Source organism: Triturus cristatus, chromosome 4_1 (genome assembly GCF_964204655.1).
Source record: "Triturus cristatus chromosome 4_1, aTriCri1.1, whole genome shotgun sequence".
NCBI lineage: Eukaryota > Metazoa > Chordata > Amphibia > Caudata > Salamandridae > Triturus > Triturus cristatus.
The window spans coordinates 1,265,301,946-1,265,324,162 of NC_140585.1; the positions used below are offsets into that span (position 1 = coordinate 1,265,301,946).

Sequence of the window (22,217 nt, forward strand, 5' to 3'; positions counted from 1 at the left end):
AGTACACATTTCGCAAGTGTGGGAGAAGAATAGGGCGGCTCCATCTCAGCTGCTTGTAATTTCTTTGAACATAGATGTTGGAAACGGGTCTGCTTACTGCTTTGCGCGCGCGCGTCGAGCTCACTGCACTACCCCACAGAGCGGGTGACAGTGTGGACACAGCAGCCTAGAACCTGACACGTGTTTCTGTGGCTGTCAGACAGATTATTCAATAAATTACACATGCCAGTCATAGCGCCGCTGCTCACACGTTACCCACGCGGACTCCACAACCGGCTCTCACGGGATTGGTTTTTATTTGGGAAATGTAAAACATTCTGCAACTGCTGCTGAGACAGGCGCTGCTAAACCAGCAAGCAACGGACGAAGGGGGAGCGGACGAGCACACGACCAAGGCAGCGTCCTTTTCGGATTCGGGGGCGTGTTTTGCTGTTGTCTCCTCCCTGAGACTTTTCGCAAAAAACACGCCCCCCGATCCGAAAAGGACGGGGCATGATTGGAGTGATGGGACCTCTTCTCCAATGGCTGGCCAGCATTTACGAGGCCAGCCAATGGAGAACAGGGGAGAAGAGGGGCGGGTTCAAGCCCCTCTTCTCCCAAGTCATTAAATCTCGGAGCGAGACTGCGCAAGCGCAACCTTCGCAGCCGAGACCTAAAAAGAAAAAAATAGCATCTGAAAAAGGGAACAGTTTGGGGACAAAGTGATGCATCATTCTCCAGGGGAGGGACAAAACACAAGAAGAAAAAAGTCCACACTCGCAAGTGAATAAGAAGCAAGCAGATGAGGGACAACGAAGCCAACCAATGGCAGACAATGGGTGGGCTCCAAGTCCACTGAAGCAAACAACAAATCACCCAACAGAGCGCATGCACGGTCTAGTAGGGAAGACCTAAGAAAAGGACTGATTTCTGTAGACAATGCATGTATGAAATAAAGATTAGGATTCTGTGAACTTTTGATATGTAAGGTAGTCCCTCATGCATTCCACCAACAGCAAGCACTTAACAGAAAGTGGAACAATGCAAACAGCCAATAGCATGCGGTGAAAGATATACTCTGGGAAGACCTAAACTACACTCTATATACATTTTAAAGAACTGTTAATAATAGGTGAGGAGACAGCTGCACTGTCAAGCTAGATAGATCCAGTGACAAAAAAGGAACTAAAAGGGGCTAATGTCGTGTCTGAGCAGGGAAGTTTACCTGCAGGTACAACCAATGAAACCATTTAATGAGATCAGTACAGCTAGAGCAGAACATGAGATTAGAGATGCAAGAAGAGGAGGTAGGAGAAGTACGAATCTGGAATTCAAATAAGCTGAAGGACAACAATAAATAAAGGCAGACAAAAGATAACTAGTTACTGGACACATGTACATATGGCCAAGATGCAAAAGAAATAGGCTACTCTGAAGGTATTTAAATTTACGAGACACACAAGATGAACGCTAAGAAAATTTAGAAAAGGTATTAATATTCGATATAAAACAGATTAGAGATGTAAAAAAAACAGGAAACCTATAACATTCTAGTGGCTGAATTGCACAATGTTAAAGTAAAAGAAACCTGAGAATAATCCCGGCTTTCCAGCTTGGCCAAATTGTGTGATCCTAAGTAACTATTTTATTTACTTGCGCCTCCTTTCTTCATTATCATGTATGAGAGCATCTTGTAATTCAAGTGTTCGGGATGAGTGTTGTACAAAATCACTCGTTTTATTTAATGGACTATAATGATGCTCCATATAAAATAATAAACTAGTTGCATATAGGGTGCAGGTGGCAACGGACTTGGCTCAATTATGACATTTTTTTAGGAAGATGGGGGCAATCAAGGAGTCTGAGTTCCTGCTTGAAAACTATCTCTTCTAATAAATTCCTCTAAATGAAGTGAAGTAATTTGACATACTAAGTTGAAACGGTTCCATATGTAAAGAAATACATCATGTCTTTTGCACGATTTAGTTTGCAAACTTTTCCAAGGCTTGGCTCGTGCACGAGCTCCGAGAGGCAAGCACGACGAAGGCCCCTATGTATCAACGCATTACTAAATAGACACAGAATGTGGAAAACCCTTTTGTACATAGGACCAGTGCCGGCGCTAGGCATGGCAGTGTGAGCAGCTGCCCAGGGCCCCGCACTTCCCTCCAAAACATGAGGCCCCAGTGAGGTGCGCCACAGTCCACTGATTCTCTGAGACACAGTGAACTTGGCTCACACATATCCTGTGCCCCCTCCCCCAGCCAATCACATCATGAGGTGTTTTCACAGCAAGGTGTCTTGATCACCTGCACTGCAAGGGCGTGGTGGCATTTCTTGGGTTGGGGGTGTGGACGTTGGCAATTTGTAGTCATCGGGCAACAAAGCATCCCTTTATTTCCCAAATCGATCAGCAGGACACAAGAACATACCAAGTAAAGAGAATGGAGTGGAGGAGGAAACAGCTGGTTCAGATCATAATGTGACCAGGTGTCCTGGGTTTAAACATTGAATTAAATTTAGTCTGTTAGGTACCTGTCTGTTTCAATAATAACAACTATTGTAATTTAAGTCAATCTGTACCCCCTTGTAGTTTTTCTATTTCTGCTAGATGTGCAGGTTTTTGTTTTTCAAAACCTGGTCACCTCATGAGGCAGGCACATAAGGGATCCAGTGTATGTCTTTGAAAGGCCCAGTAGGGAGCCCATCTCCTGTGAGCCTCTCGTTGCTGAATCCCGCCTGTGAGGCACAGGGATGGGTCCCACTTCCCTGGAACTGCGAGGCCCAGGGGAGTTCTCTCCTGGGTCACATAGTGCTACACAGACTGCGAGGCCCAGAAACCCTCTTAGGGTTGAGGGGCCCCTCTCCTGGTCCTTATTCCATTACACTATGGCCCCAAAGTTCAGAGGGGGGGGGGGGGGGGGGGGTTCTGACCCTCGGACATTATCCAGTGCTGTGAGAGCCAGGCGGGGGGTTCCTCTCTTGGGCTTAGTACTGCTACCTATGGCTGCGAGGCGGAGATGGGGCCCCCCCCCCCCTTCTATGAACAAAAACACTGTGTGATTTCAACCACAGATTCATAGTTGAAAAGTGTGAAAAGAGTAAACCACTTCCCCTCTGTTCTGGACGCAACCGGTTTGGTGCATGCTCAAGTGCAACCATCAGTAAGAGGGTTTTTCAGAAAGTGAACCCGTACTGGTAAAAATGCAGACAACTGGCTATTTATGTTAAAAGGAAGTGCTTGTTAAAAAAGGATCATAGCCAGCTGCACTATGTGTTAGCAAGCACCTGTACCTCAAAATAGTTGAATCTGTCAATGTTGTGAAGTACTGTCCATACATCTATTCATCCCGCTCCATATCTACCATTCAATTTATAAACCCCACCCACCTATTTGCCATTCAACCAATAAAATCCAATCACCTGTACATCAGTCAACCAATGAACTCCATTGCCCACCCATTCATGTGGAGGGCCCCCCTATAATAGGCCTCACAGCCATGACCGAGCATTAGGATGCCCAGTAAAGGCCCCCTCTACTTTCCTGGGCCTAGCAGCACTGGATAATCGCTGTGGGAATTGAACCTCCAGAAGAAAGGAGAGGTGAGATGGCAGCCCCATATTAAAATCCTACATCAATGCAGAGAATCACCACTGACGTAGCTCTTGGCTGCACAATATCAGGGTGTCACTAATCCTCACTGCTCCAGTAATGTGTCTCTGTTTCTTGTTCTTGGTGTCTGACCGTATCTGCGCTGACTATGTAATCTTGCCATGTCTCTGATCAGGCAGGGTACAGTCCTGGCTGTACTGCCATGCTCTGGGTGTCTTGGTCCCCCCTCCCCTGAGCCTTGCAGCATTGCATACCACCTGTAAGGCGTGGGAGAGGACCCCCAAACGCTTCTATCCACTGGGCCTCGCAGTGCTGGGTAATGTGTTCCAGGCCTCTGGTGGGCGACCCCATCCCTTAGGCCTCGCAGACATGATCAAGTGCTACACGGCTCAGGAGAGGTGTCCCCCTTACCTTTGGATTCTCAGCGCTGGATCACGTTTGCCCATCAATGAATTAGGAAAGTCAGTGAAATCTGGATCCCCCCCCCCTTTTGAAATATGAATATTAAAGAGCAAAAACAAAAAGGAATCGCTTTTAAAGTATTTAAAAGTTGTTGTGTTATTGCTCCATAGTTATTAGAGTAAAAATAGGGATACCTAGCAGAACTTGGGGCCCGATTTAGTTCTCGGTGGATGGGTTACTGCATCACAACGGTGACAGATATTCCATTTGTATATATATGTGTAGCATAGGATATAATGGGATTTATATTTCGGCAGACGGGAAATCACCCACCTTTTCTCAACTTGAGATCATCCTGAAGGGCTCCACACAAAAGTAGCAGTTAAATGCTGCCAGTCTTCTCCAAGCTCAACCTGGCAAATAACTGCTCATTTGTGGTGCAAAATCATGAACTGCTGTAAAACTATATGAACTTTGTGAATTGTGTAACAAACTGTTGCAGTGCAGAAATGCAGTGAAGACCAACACATGCATTCATCTAACCTGTGACGAGTGATATTTGGCAAGGATGGCCACCTCCCTTAGGCCTTACAGTGCAATGTCAAGGGTTGAGGGGTCTGGGAAGTGGGGTACTTCTTTCACAGCACTGTTTGATGGCTACAAGGCCACGGAGAGTGGGGCAGGCATTCGCTGGTAGGTGTTTTTTCACTTGCAGCCCTGCTGCTCTAATGCCAAGAAAACCCAACACTACCCGGCTTGTACATTCCCATCTGCTCCCCTTAGCAACCTTAGCTGTCTCTACACCACTCAGTCTGTGCCTGCTCCATCCCTACTATCCACAGTCTCTTCCTGCTGCCTCCCTACACCACACACGGTCTGCCTACTCCATCCCTACACCGCCCAATTACAAGCTTGACTGCTCCATCCTGTACCAGCCAAGATTCACATTTTTCCATATCTCCCTTCAACATCACATTTCTGTGCCTACTGGGTCTATTTGTAAACACATAACCACTATAAAGGTGTTCCGCAGTAAACAACTCTGTGCCAAGCCATTTGTTGTGTGCCATGCCCACTGAGGTCCTGGCTGAGGTCTGGTGTGTGCTAGAGTGCCCACTACCACTTCATTGAAGCACTTTAATACTTTTTTTGCCTTGTGTACGTCACCTTTGTGCACCTCAGATGGCATGCAATCCGTTACCATTGGACAAAGAACACTGGAGTAAAGATACCCATTTTCGTGAGAGCTGCGCCAGGCGTTTCCATCAAGCTGGACTACTGTGAATCACTAAGAGAGATAAAATATATGGACTTGATTTATTTGGGTTATCCATTATACCGATATCGATTCCCAAGAAGTTGTGTTTTGCAAGTCACTTCAATGATGCAAAAGAAGATTAATTGCCCTGTGATGTCACTTCCTATGAGGCGAGTTCCTGTGATGACACTTCAGCTGCAAATTAGATGGGGCCTCGTATCTTTCATTTTGCCGAGGGCCCCAAAATTCCTAGGACCGGCCATGCATAGGACCCTATGTGCTGCACCAGCTGGGCTCTCCCTTGTAATGTGGCGGCTCACCACCTCTACCTCCAACTTCCCAATTGCTGAAGACAAATTTTACAAAAGTGGGATATGTTGGCGCATAACTAAGCAAACAATAGGATAGCCAGCAGCTGAAAGTACATTCAGTAAAGTGATACTACATGATCATGAATAAGAAAAATAACAAAAAAAATAAAGAACAAAAAGAGTCTAAGAAAATGTTAGTTGCTCCAACAACGAAACTCAATTATGCCAGCGTCAACTAATGGAACCTCTACGTAGCCTTAAGAAAATAAGGAGCAACGACCTTGGGAAACCCACTAGGCAAAGTAGTACGAGAAAAAGATACAAAATGACAACACTCGTGAGGAGAAGCCGTTCAGCGTGTGCCAACAAAATGTATGTAAGGGCGCATGTTATAAAACATTTCATTTGGTCGATTTTGAGCTATTCTGCTCATTGCCCCTCCCAATTTGAGAAAAGACAATGGACGGAACTGAGTTCAGCTTCTGTAAAGCATCAGTTAGAGTTCCAAAACGACCACAATACAAGTTCTTAGAACCCCAGGAAGCTCAGACAGACAGAACGTATGTGGTGTAATACAATAAACTGAAAACAGGCAGGGTGGATGGGGGTGATTAAAAAGTCCCCTGGACTCTATCTTCAGCCAGAGAGTGTTTAAGACTTCGCGTCCCTCGATCGAAAGCAATATTGTAACTCACTCAAGTAGGGGTGGTGAACCAGTGCAGTTGCACAGTAACCACAACTTAGGGGGAGGCCTTTGTGGATTACTGTCCGAACGTGCGCTGCGAGCAACATTGTCGTCATCTGTACCACAGGAAGGGCGGCAGCCTCCGCTACATAGGCATGAGAGAGTTTAAGCACGCGGCAGCCTCCGCTACATAGGCATGGGAGAGTTTAAGCGCGCGGGAGCCTCCGCTACATAGGCATGAGAGAGTTTAAGGGCGCGGCAGCCTCCGCTACATAGGCATGGGAGAGTTTAAACGCGCGGGAGCCTCCGCTACATAGGCATGGGAGAGTTTAAGCACGCGGCAGCCTCCGCTACATAGGCATGGGAGAGTTTAAGCGCGCGGCAGCCTCCGCTACATAGGCATGGGAGAGTTTAAGCGCGCGGCAGCCTCCGCTACATAGGCATGAGAGAATTTAAGCACACACATAGCAGGAAAAAAGCAGCTGTGCGCGCAGTACATTGTGTGTGGCGCCCTGCCACAAGGTAACATTTCCCCATTAACGCCAACATGAGAAGTTCAAGCAACTTGTTTTAACATGCATGGTACATGACCAGGGCACAGTCCTATAAAAAGAAGTGGGGGGGACTGACCAAGACAGACAATATGCAAATGACGTCATGACGTAGCGATATAAAAGAAATAAAATAGTGCTATTTAAATTATTTGTGTAAATACTGGGACAGACTAACCCATCTGACAGTCTTACAGTGTCTGCATTTATATACAGGGACAGAACAAAGGCAAGCACGCCTCTCTGAAGTACCTGGAAAGGGAAGGCAAGCTGTGTGCCTTTCTTTCCCTCTGTGACATTTACATTTAAATGTAAGGTTCCAGGCGGCCCCCAGCCCGTATACAAACAAAAGGAGGGCGGATGGCCCCTTAACTTCAACCCAGCTGGAGGTAAATAAAGGCTCCCTCACAGCCTGCATGTTGCTGCTGGGAATGGAAAGCAGGTAACGTGCAGGTGCTGCTGAACGTGGCCCGTGTCTGAAAATTACACCGGAACAAGTTCAAAATATTTCTCTGGGGCCCAACTTCTTGGCAGGGAGGGACGGGGTCCACCCTGTGAAAAGAGTGGGGGGGGGGGGGGACGCCGTGTACCTGCGTGTATCCCTGACTCGAGCCCTGTACATGACGCAGATCCTATTGTTTTAACCTGTAGCCTGGGAGATCGCTCATTTTAAAGCAAAGGCTGCGAGTGGTCAGCTGTTTTCCGCCTAAGCTTAGGAGCTCAAGCAGTCGAATGTGGTGTAGGATCTACGATTGTCAAATCACTGATCCAGCATGACCCCAAGAAAACCATACGATTATCTGTCTGGTGCAGCAAAAAGGTTAGCCAAGAGCACTAGAGACGCTGCAGCGGAGAGGCAAAGAGCAGCAATTGAAAGCGCCATGAAAAACCTCTAGACATAGAAAATAAGACCTCTAATTCTGACAGTGCAATGGAAACAAAGTAAGGAGGAAACTGGCACTTGCTGTATAGAAGATGATGTTCAGGAGCAGATTAGTTCCAAATCTGACGCAGAGGATGAAACTCAGAATACAATACTATTTTGACTTCTGATAAATCTATACAGCTGGATCCACATACACGGCCAAAAACATGGAGTCAGCAGAATATGGACAAGCGGATTTTAAATCAGAGACACAGAAAGATGAGAACCTATCCCAAAACGTATGACTGACGCTTGACACCTATGAATTTCTATAAAACCCTTACAAACAACGAAAGTATTGAGAAACAGTGGCTAATATACTCAAACACAGCTGATGCACTATATGGTTTCTGCTGAAAATGGTTTAGTAAAGGGTCAGGCAAACTCTCTACTATAGGATTCAGTGACTGACCACATGTTGGAGAATACCTGCTATCACATGAAGTCTGCTGATCATCTGAGGCACATGCAGTCATGGTGTGAAGCACAAAGGAGAATTTTCACTTCTACAGGGATTGATCAGGCAGAGCAGACCTTACTTCGGTCAGAAATCCGATACTGGAGTTCTATTTTGCACCGTCTTGTGTCAATAGTACAATTTTTAGCAGACCAAAACTTAGCTTCGAGGGTAACCAATGAGAAACTTGGAAATTTTGAACATGGCAAGTTTCTGGGTCAAGTAGAACGGCTTGCTAAATATGATGATCTCATGGCCGAACACAGGAGTTGGAAAAAAAAGGAAATAGACCATTGCCTATGGAAAACAATTCAGAAAGAAATCATTAAACCTATATCACAAAACATCCATAAAGATTCCTTGATATTATAAGGTTTTCCAAGTATTATTCATTCATACTGGACTGCGCACCAGACACGATCTTCCTTTGGGCATTTATAGAGAATATACCACGTTTGCGGCATCAAAAAAAAGATGGGCCATACTTACCTCTTGTGCGAGTCCTGCAGGTGTAGAGACCATCAGGCACATGACGGGAGAGCAGAATGGAGTGTGGGAAAGTTCTATTCAACTATGCCCCCGATGTTCGCAGAGCATTGATAAAAGTTCTGCATGTGCCTGATCTTGATGGACAGACATTCTCCGAGACCCAGAGATTACAGAATGAGGTTCAATCATTTCCATTTATCAGCTTTGTTATCTGGTATGAAATTTTAGGTCAAATTAATAAAGTAAGCAAACGAAATCGAAGTATTGACATTCAGTTAGATGTTGCCATAGCTCTGCTGAAAAGTACTAGGGATTACGTTTAAGAGTATCGTGACAAAAGATTTGATTAAGTTATTGAAGTTGCCTCCGAGATAGCCTCAAGATTTGATGATCGAGTGGAGACCAGCTTTGAGATCGAGAAGAGGACAAGAAGCAAGAAACAACATTTTGATTTTTCATAATGGAACACTTCAATCTAATTGATGAATCAGCGACCTCGAAGAACGCTTTGAACAAATGGTAAAATTTAATGACACAATAGGGTTTGTACACCAAGTCATATCCGGGAAACCCTTGGAAACAGGGGAGCTCAAGAAGAAGTGCAAAGATGCGGCTAAAGAAGATATTGCAGGGGATGAACTCATCACAGAAATCAAAAGCTTCCAGGGTCTGTACAAGAAAAGCCATTCTGATTCAGATGCAGGATGTACTGCGTCTGCTCTCAAATACACACATGACAACTGCTTGCATGAAGTTTATCCCAACTTAAACAGCATTCTTAGAATGTTTGACAGTTCCCGTCACAGTAGCCTCTGCGGAACGATCCTTCTCAAAGTTGAAAATTATTAAGAACTGTTTGCATTCGTCAATGGCCCAGGACCAGCTGACTGGCTGGGCACGGATATCAGTTGAACATGATGTTGGACGAATTCTCTACTACAGTGAATTAATAAAAGAATTTGCAGGACAGAAAGCAAGGAACGTCCCCTTTTTGTGAAGTAGCATTATTTATTATTCCAATACAGGGGCACTTGTAGAGTTAAATTTTACTTGAAATACTGGTTAACAAATCTACTTAAATAAAATGATTAGCAATGAAAAACAATTTGACTTGTGTCTGGTGGGGCCATACAGTATACTATACACAGGGCCCGAAATATCCTAAGGCCGGCACTGGGTCAACACCAACAGCGAGGTTGCTGTGAGTGGAACTAAGAGACAAGAGTTTAAATCCCGGCTTCCCATCCCGAGCACGTCATGCAATCACTTCGCCTCCTGATGACTAGCCCCTGCTCTTTCAAAACCAGAGCAATTCAACGCATGGAGGGGGAGGGGGGGGGGGGAACGTGTTATAGAACAAAAGGGATAGAAAATACCATATAAAGTAACAAACTTTGGAAATTAATAAAAGAAATTTCAGGGTGGCATCAACATTTCTTGTGTGTCACTAATTTCTAAGGTGAAAATGCTGAGGGAATGTGTCACCTGCCGGGATGATGCTACCATATGCCTAGGGAGGCCATAGTCTGCTTGCCTTGGTTACTGGTATGCTACATGTGCATTTAGTTCAAAGCGTGCAGCGTGTGCTCTTTGAGAAATGCATTGTCTGTCTCCAGCTCAAATTGTCTATCCTGATCACCGTACACAGAGCAGCACAACAATCATGAAAAGGAATCAACTGTGCGACTCTCGACACTACCCAGCTATCCCCTAAGACACGTCTAACCCCCATCGCCATGCACCAAAACCTACACTCTCAAATCACATTATCGCCAGGCTTGCCCAATACAGTTCTAACCGAAGACAACACAACCTGGCTGCCTCATGCCAACTGCTACACAAATATCGATTATAGAACAAGAGCAGGGATCGCTTTGCAAGTTAATAAACTGGGGGCTTACATATGCTAAAGTTTACCTTGCAGCTGGGAATGCAAGCAGTCTTTTCTAGATCTCCTTCTACTAGAGGAACTTCCCATGATTGGAGAAGAGTTAACAAAGAGGCTTGTCCTCAAAATCCTGTTCAACGAAATGGTAAGACTGGGCGTCCGTGAGCAGGTGGTACTGGGTAATTTCCCAAGCAGCAGAAGATCCAAGAAGAGGAGTGTCAACTTCACCTAGAGGACCAAAAAGCGTGCACCTGTTAAGGGAATGAACCAGTGCAGGGAAGGAGCGCCGAGAGCGATCCTGTAATGGAGGGACGAGTGACCCTAAAGAGCAGGCTAGATATGCGTCTGTCGAGATAGTGTTAACTGCAGATTCGCCCTTCTGGTATTGGTTAAGAGTTTGTAAACTTCAAGCTATTCTTTTGTTATGGATAGATAGGACAGCTAGATTATTGCAAAGAAAAAGTCCAAAAGGTGACCCAACACCTTATTCAACTGCCCCTATAATAATAGGACATCGCACTTGGCAATGGAAGAATAAATCACTGGGTTATGGTGTTATAAGTGCACAGGTTAATGGAGAGGTTCCGACACATTCTGCGTATACACCCTGAGCCTTGATTGGATTAAAAACTAGACCATTAAAAAGATCTTTATAGTATTTGCTTCAAAATGGTGGAGTAGGGTGCTTTACTTTATTACTCAAACAAAGAAACCATCAGACTTTCGAATGAATGATGCGAACACAATGAAGGCCTACTCAAAACATCATACCAGGAGTTATCAGAGAGGTATGACTAGCAGAATTAGTACCACTAGCAGCTTCAACGCTGTGCTTTGATAGGCTGACCCTGGCATCAAACACAAACATGGACGCTGCAGGAAGAGAAAATGGATAATAAAGAAAACATGAAAGGCAATAACAAAAAAACAAATAACTCGGAGTAGGTCCTCAGTAAGGATGGAAAACATTCCTGCGTGGCTTCCCTTCTAAGGTCTGTGGGGCATTCACTAAAAATATTTTTTTTAACCCTTGTCAAGATCAAAACAAGATTTTAAAAAATTTGTGTCGTGCAAATATTACGTTAAACATTTAAAATGTCCTAGATCATGACTGGCTAGGGTAAATTCAGGAGGACAGAAACCACCAGATTTCAGTCTCTGAATAGGAAACGTATAAACAATTAATCTAAATGTTACCGGTTTACAGCGGGTGGTTGGTTGTCCTAGAGAGCTAGGGTTGGATACATCTCTTCAGAAACAATGAAGCAACACCACTTTTACCAACAGTCCTTAAGATTAAAACTGGAGGATAGCGTCAAACATATGCCCTGTACTCTGCAGGGTCTGCTTTTCAGGTAAAAAAACATAAGTAAGTATGTGCTATTAGTACAGCATAGACCTAGCTAAGAGGTAGTGGGGTACTGTACGGAGTCAAAGGCAAAAATACAGTCGAAGAGTGATGGAAGAGGTAACTGGATTCCAAGAGGGCCCATGGATTACCACTGCATTGTACGTAGTATTCCAAGTAGTGCATCTTCAGCTCTTTCCTAAATTGGAGCTTGGCTGGGTCAGTCACAATGGATATGGTTTCCGATACTGCACGCACAGATCAACTTCTGTTACGTTGTGGAATTTATTTTATTTTTTTACCATCCTGTCTGACTGAATTGTGTTCCAATTATAATCTAGGCAAACATTTGACCCTATATAATTAATTTTTTTTTTCGTTTTTTTTTTTAAAACCCCGAAACTCAGCACAGTTAATGCTTGTAAATGGATGGAATGCAAGGCATCAAAAGAGCTTACTTCTTGAGGGAAGACCTGGTGGTATCGATTTCAAAGTCGATCAAATGTCAATTTGTTGCACACTTGCAATCGTTTCAAAAAAGCTGAAAATTGAGGACAGAGCACTACTGAAAGAAGTAACTGCATTTCTGTTTATCCTGTGTCAAGTTACTGAGTAGGCAGACAGGCCCGTCGTGGTGGTGTGGGATTTCAGTCACTGATCACAGGTTTCCCCCTGCAGGGCCCAGCAGTTTGATTGGAGTGGCAGTTACATAGGTGGTCCTCCTCCCCGCTGCCCTGTCTCTAACCCCCAACATTTGACAGGTCTTCCCTCCAGAGGCTGCAGGATTCCGGTCGTCCCCAGACTATTAATCCACGGGAGCTCAACTCCTTAAAGGACTGGGCAGTTAAACTCAAAGAACTGAAACAGATCCAGATAATTTGCATGTAGGTTATGAAGAGAAAAAAAGGGGGGGGGCGCAGGTGGATGGCGGAAAGACTAACCACAACATCAACAAAACACAAAAAAAAAAAAACAATTGGGCCTGTACTTCAAAACAAGTCTCACGTGCTACTTAAATCAAGTTTTTCCTAACACACAACGCCCAACCTAATATGAGAAGAAGTGCAGTTTTGTAAAGACTAACTTGTTGACAAATGATTGGATCATAGAGATCCGAATATTAACAGACAGACTGACAGCTTTAGGATGCGCTCAGACACAATCTTGCCTGATGCGCTTAGACACCAACCTTCACACGGTCTACCACCAGTTAGACTTTGGTAGCTTGACCCCTGCTGCATCTGAAGTCAACGGAAATGCAGAAACCATTTGCCAACATTGCAGACAGAGTACCTGGAAACTTGTGGCCAACTGGCTCCCAACACCAACAAAGGACTAGATTTGAAGAAAAGAGGCCGACAGCACACGGCAACTAACTATAAGGGAATTCGCTCTTTTACTCTTGGCTGGGCAATGGACAAGTGGGGTAGAGAGAGTGCGAGGGAGAGAACAGCCTCACCTTTTTATTCCTCATCACAAATCTAACTTCTCTCATTTTACCCAAATAATGAAATTGCAACACTCTAAAGTAAAGCACCCAAAAAAGTAACATGTCCTACTGGGGGGGGGGGGGGGCACACACACCCCACCCCTTAGTGCCTAATGGCTTTTTGGTTCCCTCATGGCTCCTGCTTCCTGTAGCTGCAATAGTGTCCAATCTCTTCCTCTGCTTCCCTCCACTGTGGTGTAACTGTGATCTAAGCCCCCCATTAGCAATACAGTCATTAAGGTTCTACCTCTTTTCTGTAAGGGGTAATGGTGCCAAGTATTTCGTCGACCACCAACTCTTGCTCCCAGCTCCTGTGCAGTAGTGGGATGCAGGTTTAGTCGAATCCTGTTCGCTGCTTCCGTCTTCTGACGCAGTAATGAGGACCCAACTCTCTCTTCAAAGTGTTGACGCCCATTATCTCTCTTTGCTCCAGTTCTTGTAGCAGTAGTAGGATTCGTTCAAGTTCACTTGATTTCTAACCCTAGTAGCGGTATTGCATAGGCATTCTCTCGCTCCGCAGTAGCGTGGCTACGTTTTCATTCAGCCCTCAGGTCTTTGAACAATAGTGGAGTCCCAGGTAACACACAATTCCCTCTTATATAAAATCATCACCATCAAGCTTCACACACAATTCTTTTAATACTCCAACCCTGAATCGACGCAGTAAGTACAAGCGTTCATCTTCCATGTACACCCAGATTTCTGAAGACCAGGGAAGGAAGTGGACCATCACCACAAAGAGCATACAAACAATGAACACCGTGTATTTGGTCCAGAGAAAAGAGGCCAATATACAGAGGAGACAAACTCCAGAAAACCCAACTAAACAACTACTAAAACCTTGATTGTCTTGTTTCAACCCAGTAGTGCTTTAAGATCCATCTGGCCGAGAGCGGTAAATACGGCAAAACTATTGTTATGGAGGACTCAAATGACCTACGAGAACCCAGCTACAGCCAACCACCACAGAAAAGTCAAAAATGTAAACAAAAGCAGACGACTATATTAATTTATAATAAAAGCAATGTCAAAGAGAGGAAGCCACCTAGAGCACGGTTTTCGATGACGTGCAGCATATTTCACTCACAAATAAACCAGGCGTGACAATTCAAAAACACCACTGTGGGTTAAGAAATTAACGGTGAAAACCTCAAATGAGACAGGATTTGCAGTAAAACTCCCTAGAACAAGAATCTCAGTAGAAGACCTGTGTAAAAAAAAAAAGTAGACTTCAAGAACTTAACGTCACCAGCCGGCCAAAGAATTGCAGAAACAGGCTGACCAATACAAATCCGTTGTTACTATAACCCCCACACAGTGCCTACTCCAAAGTGACATGCAAACCATTACCTACATACAACGCGTGTTGGCAACTTCATTGTATCTTGTTACATTGTGGTCGCTGTTGGCAAAAAGTTTTATTTGCATGACATGTATGAAACAGCTCTTACAGTACAGTGTCAGTGCCATAAAGACAACTGTATACTCTCTCAGCATACGCTGGAGTGCCTGGTCATGTTGGAGGCAGTGGGTTAGGAGTGTGTGTTGGCATGGTGTAAGCGATAGGCCATGGGGTGCCGTTGTGAGCAAGACACACCCTGGATGTGGCCTAGTCTGCAACCATGCCATGTAAGAAGACTCAGTCAGCAGATACATGAGCAAAGCCTTTCCCAGTATTAGCCAACAGAGGATTCTGGAATTTATGACCCAACAAGAATAAATCACTCACAACCAACCAGGCTACCTCCCTAAACACACCGCAGACCACATCCTCCCCTTACACGTCATGGTCAGTAAGCTTATGAAGAACATCAAAAGAAAAAGCATGTTCCTTTGTCGTCGTCTTATATTAGAAGCACAAACTCGATTCCACACCCCTCCCCTCCCCTTCAGGACTACAGACTACTGCAGCTGATAAAGCCCTCACCATCATGACAATGATCACCTAGCAAGCGCAAGGCAAAAACCAACTGAAGCTATCAGGAGAAAAGAGCAGGGATTCCCTCAAAAATAATCACGAGATTTCACAAAAAAGGACTATTCTCCTGCGGGTCTTTTAGAGAAAACAGAGGGCAGACTGTAGCCAGTAGGACAGGACAGACACCGAGAGGCCTGGCGTGGCAACCCCTGGGACAGAGCAATGGCCAGGCCCTGCAGCCAGCGTGATAGATGGCCGGGCTGTACCACCAATGGGAGGGGGGTCGGGGGTCGCCAGGTATACCACCAATGAGGGGGGGTCGGGTGCCCCACAGGTAAAGCACCAATGAGGGGGGGGGGGGTCGGGTGCCCCACGGGTGTACCACTCATGTGAGAGGAGGCCAGGCTGTGCCACAGGATTCCCAGTACGGAGTTGATAGACCCCGATGCTAACCTGTCTTATCAAAGTGAAAGGAGGCCAGGCCGTGCCGCAACTGTGACCGGCAGACGCCGAGGCGCCAGGCTGGGAAGGAGCCAGGGCGAGGCCCAGAGGCCAGATTGCGCCACGAGATTATGCCGTGGCAGGACAGGAAAGCCAGCAGGTCTGGATATGCCACCAGCAGTCATGGGGGCACGGAGCCCACTGCAGCACGTTTGAGACTGCTAACAGGCTCTACACTACAGCCTGTGACAGCGGGCCATGAAATACAGCCCGCGTGACAGGACAGATCCTAATTAAACAGAAAGGATCTGGCACAACAACAACTAAAAATGCCACCATGGGCACATAAGAGTGCCAACTTGCTGACCCTAGCTGCACGCATGCACGCTTCTTGTAGAGTGGAAACGAAGCCAAAAGGCAGCCGAGCTGGGCAGGTGGATGGCTAGACCACAGACGAGCTCACTAAGAGTGAAGGGTGGCAGCTACTGCACCGTAGCGTAGTGTTTGAAGAGGGGCGTCGGCAGCTCTTTTACCCCTCACACTACATTTCCTCCATCACAAAAAAAACCTCCGATGACCATACATTGCCCTTCCACGTCACATTTCTAACATTCCCAGGGGTCAGACGCACTCTCAACCGGATCTCTCCGACCCATGTAGTGATAAGAATATCAGGACCACCAAGTCTGGCTTTCCTTTTGACTCTTACCCTTTTCCCTCAACTCTGAAAGCCACGGAGGAGACTGCAAACAAGGCAGCTCTGATAAAAGCTAACGTGGGCCCTGACACCCCCACAAGTGAAGCGCCCTCCCCATACCACGTTCAAGCCACATTTATAGATAAACCGGTTAGTTTCCAACTTTCTAGTCTCCTTGAATCTCCCATCAGTTTTGACCCTCCCACTGTACAATGAGGAATTCGTTCTAAAGTAGTCCCAGATTACAAGCAAATGATTTTGGGTTACAGAGGTATCTGAGCCCTGTCCCCTCTCGGCCTCTTCAACATTAGATCCTTTGATGCTCAGTTTTCACAAATGCAGGTGATAAGCAACTACTGGTCTGCTTTATGAGCAGCTCCCCACATGCAGCGTCTCCGTTCAAGCTTGAAGTGAGCCCTGCCCTCTCATGGATGAAGTGAGTCAAACTGAACTCAAAGAAAACCAAAGTCCTCTTCTCGGCCAGCAGCGTCACATCTGGCTCCAACTTCGTGGCCTTCTCCCTTTGGGCCCAACGCCTGTTCCTGCGACAAAGGTTGGGAATCTAGGCGTGACCGGTCCCTCCGCTTCTTCCGTGCTGCACAACCACCACACTGCATCCACTTACCGTGCTCTGCTTAGGACCTTAAGAATGGTGCTGCCTGCCCCGACGCCTCCTGGCACAAAGATAGTGATCCAACCTACAACAGTGCCTTCCTTGGACCATGGTCATTCTTTTGGGGCCTTCCAGGAACACCGGCTTAACCAACCCCAGACCAGGCCTCTGGAGTAGCTCATGAACCACTGGTAGCTCTGCTCCTACCTGTACGGGACTCCCCTGTGTGCAGCCCGGCCGACTAAACTAGAAGCGTGTGCTTGGCTGAATGAATATAGCAAACTAAATTGAAAAGTGTGTATTTGAGACAAAAATTTGTGTATTTTCGGAACTGATAAACTGACATTTGGGAAAATTGGATACTTTTCCCAAATTTACTTAAAGATGATATTTGAATGATAATTCATGCGGTGTTGAGGAGGCTTATCACTAACATGACGACCTTGGTGTCAAGGGCATTATTTACCCATGTAGAGGTATTCCGTATGGACAAAGCACTTTTTTTTTACATTACTTTTGACAACCGTGCCTGATGGACTGAGATGATCAATCATAGTAAACTTTTAGAGGGTGGCTTCTACTGCAGTCTTGACCAACGTGGTCACAAAACCAACTCTAATAATATCAGTAGCTTGTGGTGATTTTCACTGAACATGTGTAGCTATTATTACAGGAAACGTTGGAGACCCCCGAGCTGCACCATCCAAACTGCTGCGCCCGTGCTTTGTCATCTCCCTTCTTGCCCTTCCCTCATTTACATGCGTCGAGTCTACACTGACTCCCTATACAGAAACTCACAGCTTTTAAATACCTGTGAGGAGCGCAAAGCAGTCTCCAAACCAGCCCTCCAACCCCTCAATCTAGTTTTCGACTTCACAGGCCTGCGCACATGTTAAAGGGACCAGTGGGGGCCCTCATGGTGGCCACAGAATAGAGTGGCTCCTACATTTTGAGCAAACTCTACCTATCTAGCTTTCCTCAAACACTGAAAGCCTTACTTTTTAAATAGATTTGTTGTGAACCCCCCATCCATGGTTTTTAAATTCAGCGCCAGGACACGCCCAAGTAGCTGCACTCTGTATGTGTACAGCCTCTAAAGCATGAACAGAGCCAAAAAGGCAGGGGAGAACTGGATAGGGTTAGAGGCAAGGGCAATCCAGATGTGGCGAGGTAGCTGGTTATTGGATTGTTACTGCATTGTGATGTAGCGTTGGTTAAAGAGGTGTCTTCAACTCGGTAGTAATCTGGTCCAGGTAGATTGTGATGTTTCAAGAAGATTTATTCAAGTTAGTTACAGATCAGTAGTAATTCAGCCCCACCAGGAGCAGCCGGCAAGGCGCTCAGCCCTTCTCCAACTGTGTATTCATATCCAAACATTCTATGTTACATCATCTCAAGAGTGTTCCACTTGTGGAGCAGTGGATGACATGTAAACATAATAACCAAGATACTACAAACTCTTTAATAAATTGGACGGCATTGGGCGGTCATTGTAGATTCGGTGATGAGGTCATATCCACGGACACGCTTTAAAGCCTCTTTAATAATGACAGACCAAGAGGGCCCTCGGGAGTCGGTGTGACCGAGCAGAGCCCCGCGGACAGCGTGACCGGTCTGAATTATGCGGCAGCCAGCATGGGAGAAGCCTGGCTGCACAGCCGGTGTAGCAGGGCCACCGACGTCAGGCTCTGCGATGAGTGTGATAGGGCGGAGGCCAAGAGGCCGGACGGTCCAGTCGCAAGATCCGCTGCTGGTGTGACAGGGAGCAGGGCCGTGCAGCCGGTGTGGAGTTGTCAAGCTAGGCTGCAAGTGTGGTAAGGAAGAGTGTAGTGTTGAGGAAAGGAACGCTCCAAGCCAGGTAGTTTATCTTGTAGATTTATTTGAGGTGGTGCAACAGTGTGATGGCAGAATAGAGAGGTTGTGCTCTGAAGAGCAAAGCCAGGCTCCACAGCCAGGGAGGTCGGTTGTTTGAGCACAAGCGATTCCTATGTCCTCGTGCAAAGTTGTGAAATATACGTTCCCTTTTGTTCTGTGGAGAGGCATTTTGTACAAAAAATAAATGGAAAGGCATATTGTGAGTCACTCGTTGAAACAAGCAGACCGCAGAAACATCTGTACAGAGGGAGCCTCCGGTCAGTGGAATGTCAGGCTGCACGCCATGTACGCACACACGGAAGCAACGCGAGATCACGGCGCTGCCTGCTGCTTACATGCGAGGTAAACTGATTACATGCGAGGTAAACTGTCCTAGTGTGCAGCTATAAAGTGCAGTCAGAAAGAGGGGGGGGGGGGGTGCTGAACAGGGAATAAAAAGACTGAAGTGGAAGGGCCTGGAAAGAGGGGGAACTAATACAAGGCAGTGACCCACTGATCCAAATAGAGAAAGGAACAAGTTGTCGAACAAGCAAGCTAAGAGAGGAGGACAAAAAAGCCGGATGTATGAATCAAGGAAATTAAAGATGGATATAAAACAAAAAAATTAAAAAAAGCAGAGGCGGCGAGTGGAAAACTTCACAAGGAACGGGAGGGTCGTACGAGTTAAGGGCAGAAAGTCATATATGCAGTTATGAAGCGTCACATGGTGGAGAAACGAGGAGGGGGGGGGGGGGAGCCCCACAGGCTGGGACGAGTCAGGCAGAGTCAAAGGGGAGATGTGTGTAGCAGAGTTGCCTAAAGGGAGAGGCACGGGGTGGGGGGGGTCACACGGATGGTGGAGTTGGGTGACGTCCGAGCGAGGAGCGATGCACCACAGAGGCCCGTGTGGAGGGGTGGGGAGGGTCCGCTGGGGACTCGAAGCCTCAGGCTTTCCGCTCTTTCCTTTGTTTGGCGCTTTATTCAAGCGCCTTCACTGGGCGGAAGCAAGAGACGCTTGAAAGCCTCAATTACTTAACGTCAGATTGGCCATTTGTCTTTTAGGGCACAAACTTACAGCACAACAAACTAGCACGGCAGCAAAAGCCACTTAAAAAGAATTCCGGTTTCAGCTCCAGTCGGTTTCCAGCCTAGAAGTGGGCACCGACCTTCGAATCCAGCTCTGCCCCTCAGGTCTCTCCGACTCTTGCCCTAAACACGTCACAGCATACAGCCCTCCCGGTTACTCTTCGAGTTGGTCTATGGCAACCTAAACCCCGATAGAGGCCTTACAGCCACCCTTCCTGGGCCAGAGCAGCTCCCTGGATATAGAACTTAAACAAAGAATATCAAACTACACAGAGCCCACTGTTTGCACCCCCACCAATTAAAAAAAACACGATTTCGAGAGCGTGTGGGGTGCAGCCACTGCGCACCCAATAACCGAGGCCGGTCTCCCGGTCCGCTACCTCAGGCTCGGAGAACGCCGATGAGAAACACGCCGGGGCTCCCCGACTTTAAAGTGGGTCCAGCGTCTATACAGGCCGGTCTCCTTCCTGCCTGCGTTCCCACGCCCGCCGAGACAGAGCCCCTGATCACACTGAACAGAGACATCTCAAATAACACGGAATCTCTGCCCACGCATACAACCACCACCAGTCACAGTGCGCACACCAGTGAGAGCTGCGGCACATACGGACATTACATCACAGAACAGGGTGGCTGATTTACCCACACCACTGCCCGAGTGGGAAAGCGATCAGCTGTAGAGGGGCCATGAGACAGGAAGACCAGTCCTAGCTTGCCGTCTAAAGGGGGGAGAAGGGTCACACAGGACAGTATTGACACCCACGTGTCAAGCACCGGCCCCTCATCCCCAGGGGCAGCTGCTGCCTCCCAGACCTGCAAATTCCATCAGGGACTGGAGTCACACCCTGTCACCAAATGCTCCCACTGCTGTAATCGTGCTCGCAACATGGTGCGAGAGCCCAAACTCACATCAAAAGGGATCCCCCGCCCCCACCCCTCCCGGGCAAAAGGAAACCCCGGGACCACCCCAATATACTATCCTGGTGGGAGGGGCTTCGTCTCACATAGCAATAGAAGGCACCCCTATAACCTAGGAGTTCACCATATAATTCACGATAGTTACGATTCCCCTTGGAAAGGCACTTTAGAGACTCTCCCGTGTGCCCCACCACAAACACGTGATAAAAAATGAAGGATTAGCCAGAATTAACAAAAGAGACGTGACCTGCGATAACAACACTTGCACGAGGAAAGTTTACTTCACAGCCAACCTGTGGCATGAAACCTCCAAAGGCGACGTGCAGAGGCTAAACGTTTGTGAGAATACCATCTCAACATAAAACAGCACGGGCAGTTCGCTTGCATGCAGCATTAAAACATGATACCACTCCCTCCATCAAGGGATTCCAACACAGAACAGAAACAGGCTGTGTGTGGGGCGCTCCTGCCTTCACAGAGCCCCCATTTAATCACATTTTAACAATGTTTGAAACAAAGCTGTTGGGACTTCCTTCAACGTAAAAGAAGAGGAAACAGTGACCACCGCACCCAGCCCCCTTAAAAGCCGTAGCGTGAGTGAGGAGGAAAGGGGGGGTGGGTGCATTTTATGACCGGGCAGTAGAATCTCCCCGTCATGCTCATCTTTCCATTATTCAGGCTCACCTCTGCAAATCCGGGAGGTAAAAATCCACAGAAAATCCAAAGTGACTGCCCTCTGGTCCGGTGTACACGGCGGGGTTCCCAACATCCAGGTTAAATCCAAGCGCCCCCGGGCGAAGGCACAGGGCGAGGAAAGCTGCGAGGGCGGGGAGGGCTGCCATGGTTGGTCTCCGGGGTTCTCTGTGCGGACCGGCGCTGCTCTCTGTCTCCTCTCCTGTCTCTACGGCCCCTGCTCCAGACTGCTCTTAAAACCGTGGCTGTGGGCTCTTTCCTGCCTGTGAGTCACTGCAGCGGGGCCTGGGAGGAGTCTGCCCAAAGTCACCGAGCCCCCTCTAACTCCGGCGCAGGGGCCCGCCTGCCCCAGGCATTGGAACTAATTAAGTATGTTCTGTGTGCTTTTCACATCACAGCCTTAAACTCTGCCCTGCCCCCTGCCCGGTGACATAATGGCATTATCCGCAGACCGCTCTGCCTCGCACCCCCTTCCTTTAACCTTATTAAACCGCGAGAGGTGCACAGCGGCGGGCCTGCATCGGCTGGGAGAGGGCCCAAGCGGTCCCCCAGGGGCCCTTCACAAGCACCAGAGAGCGAAAGTTGTGCCACCTCAGGTGTGG

The 22,217-nt window shown here is 47.1% G+C and overlaps 1 protein-coding gene across 1 annotated transcript in view; it reads right to left on the bottom strand.

Moving 5' to 3' along the window:
• Positions 1–21,915, bottom strand: part of ITGA5 (integrin subunit alpha 5) — a 285,403-nt gene extending 263,488 nt beyond the window's left edge. The window contains exon 1 of the mRNA XM_085654764.1: positions 21,607–21,915. Coding sequence (XP_085510890.1) covers positions 21,607–21,764 — 158 coding nt within the window. The 5' untranslated portion in view covers positions 21,765–21,915. The remainder of the gene's footprint in view (positions 1–21,606) is intronic.
• Between the last annotated feature and the right edge of the window lie 302 nt (positions 21,916–22,217).